The sequence below is a fragment of the Corapipo altera genome, unplaced genomic scaffold, assembly GCF_003945725.1.
Source record: "Corapipo altera isolate COAL_440 unplaced genomic scaffold, ASM394572v1 61411, whole genome shotgun sequence".
In the NCBI taxonomy this organism is placed as follows: domain Eukaryota; kingdom Metazoa; phylum Chordata; class Aves; order Passeriformes; family Pipridae; genus Corapipo; species Corapipo altera.
The window spans coordinates 15886806-15888981 of NW_020884875.1; the positions used below are offsets into that span (position 1 = coordinate 15886806).

General features: G+C 50.4%; 1 protein-coding gene across 1 annotated transcript in view; it reads right to left on the reverse strand.

Moving 5' to 3' along the window:
• The window catches only part of ERMP1 (endoplasmic reticulum metallopeptidase 1), a 23294-nt gene extending 21901 nt beyond the window's left edge, over positions 1-1393 (reverse strand). Inside the window, exons 1-2 of the mRNA XM_027634580.1 lie at positions 1307-1393; positions 413-601 (exon numbers count right to left, since the gene is read on the reverse strand). Coding sequence (XP_027490381.1) covers positions 413-601; positions 1307-1393 — 276 coding nt within the window. The remainder of the gene's footprint in view (positions 1-412; positions 602-1306) is intronic.
• Between the last annotated feature and the right edge of the window lie 783 nt (positions 1394-2176).

The following is a 2176-nucleotide window of genomic DNA, read 5'->3' on the forward strand; positions in this document are numbered from 1 at the left end:
CGGCGGTGGCGCGGAGCCGCCACACGGCCGTGTCCCCGCTGCGCTCCATGGCCGCGCTGTGCCCGCCGCGCTGTGCCCGCCGCGCAGCCGCGCCGTACGGGCACGGAACAGGGTCAAACCGCGGCCCAGCCCCCGCCCGGCGCGGCGGGGCGGCCCCTGCGCTCACGTGGGTGCGGGGCCGGGGCACCGCCCGCCCTGCGGCCCGGCCGGGGCACGGTGGTGGCTGCGTCATGCAACCATAGGGTGGGTCAGGCTGGAAGGGACCGCAGTGGGTCATCTGGTCCAACCTCCCTGCTCAAGCAGGGTCATCCCAGAGCACATGGCAAAGGATTGCATACAGGTAGTTCTGGAATATCTCCGATGAGGGAGACTCCACAACCTCTCTGGACAGTCTGTTACAGTGCACACTCACCCACACAGTAAAGAAGTTCCTGTACATCAGTTTCTGCCCGTTGCCTCGTGTCTTATTGCTTGGCACCACTGAGAAGAGCCTGGATCCAGCTTCTGGACACTCTCCCTTCAGACAGTTACAGTCATTGATGACGTCCCCTCTCAGCCATCTCTTCTCAAGGGTGTACTGGCCCAGCTCCCGCAGCCTTTCCTTGTAAGAGAAATGTTTAGTTCTTCAATCACTCTTCTTGCTCTCTGCTGGACCTGCTCCCGGAGCTTCATGTCTCATTCTGAGGAGCCCAGAACAGGCCAGTGTAACCTGGGCCTGTATCCGGTGACACATTACAGCTGGGAAGCCCTCAGTGGCAGTTACCTGTGGAGGGTGGTGGCCTGGCAGCAGTGGAGCCCTGAGCCCTCTGTCCCACCGAAGCACTGGGATCAGCAGCCACCTGGCCCTGCTCCTGACTGAGGAGTGCCCCATGCATTGTGTGGTGCATCGCCTCTCTTGCAAAGCATGCAAGGCTTTCACTGGTTTCGTAGCTTTTTTTTTGTTGTTTCTTGGTTTGTTTGATTTGGTTTTTGTTAAAACAGAGAGGAAAGTTCATGAAAGTAGTAGCAGTGCCACATGGGTGAGCGGCAGAGTGCCAAAGGCCAGCATACCAGGTGGGAGGGGTGGTGAAGCCTCACGGACATAAGTCACAGCATTGGCAGTGCTCACAGAATTTCCCCCTCCACTGCATTGTATCCTTGGCATTGCATAGCTATAGCACTCCCCAGAATGGAGCTCAGGTAGCCTGGGGTGAAGGGCAATAGCTCCAGGAGGTGCTAGTTAATGGCTGCTTCCAGTGAACTCGTGGCAAGGAGAGCACCTGGGAGGACGGGGGCCCAAACTGTGACACAGACCGTCATCACTCACATAGCTCTCCACGCTCTGCGGGGGTGCACGCTTCTGCCTGCTCTCACACTGCCTCTGAATGATGGAACAGAGCTGTTCAGTGGTCATTTTTCCTATCTTTATCGTACTGATTTGCAACGTACTTCGCTACTCCTGAAGATATCCTAAAAGATACTTATTTCTTGTTGCTCTGTGACATAATCAGGAAATTACGAAATATGTAATGGCACGATCCAGAGAAATGGCTGTTCCAATAAATCCAGTGATGCAGATAAACACTGAACATTTCTGCTTTCTAGCCTGCCCCTGTGTTGCCAAATGAAAGCTCACAGGAGTTGCAATACCCTTTGGAATGAAAAAGTCTGAAAGAGCGGTACACTGAAATGTGGTGACTGTGCTCTTTGCACACCTCAGGTGCTTTAGTAAATTTCCATACTCAGGCTTAGTGAGTTTTCTCATTTGCTTCACGCACCCTCAGTACACACAAGATTATTGCCGACAATTTATGATTTACAGCTCCAGATTATGCTATGATCCCAAAACATACGTCTAGGCTGAGATTTGGTTTATTCTCTTTTGTTCAGTTTTTTTTCCTCTCTGCTTTTGTTTCACTTACCTGTGTTATCTCTCTCTTCACAAACAGACAAACATACCTCCAGATTAGGTTCTCAAAAGTAGATTTGACATTAGAAACCAATACGAAAAATTTCTTTGTAAATGTTTTCTTAAAACTACAAGTGCATAATTACTCCAGCAAAATGCTTGCAACACAAATAATAAAAAAAAAAGTCAAATGTAACCCCCCCAAATGTAATGGAATGGAAACCACCTTTTGAAAATGTCATACTAATAATATGTAGAATGTTAAAGTAGTATTACTAATATTCATAA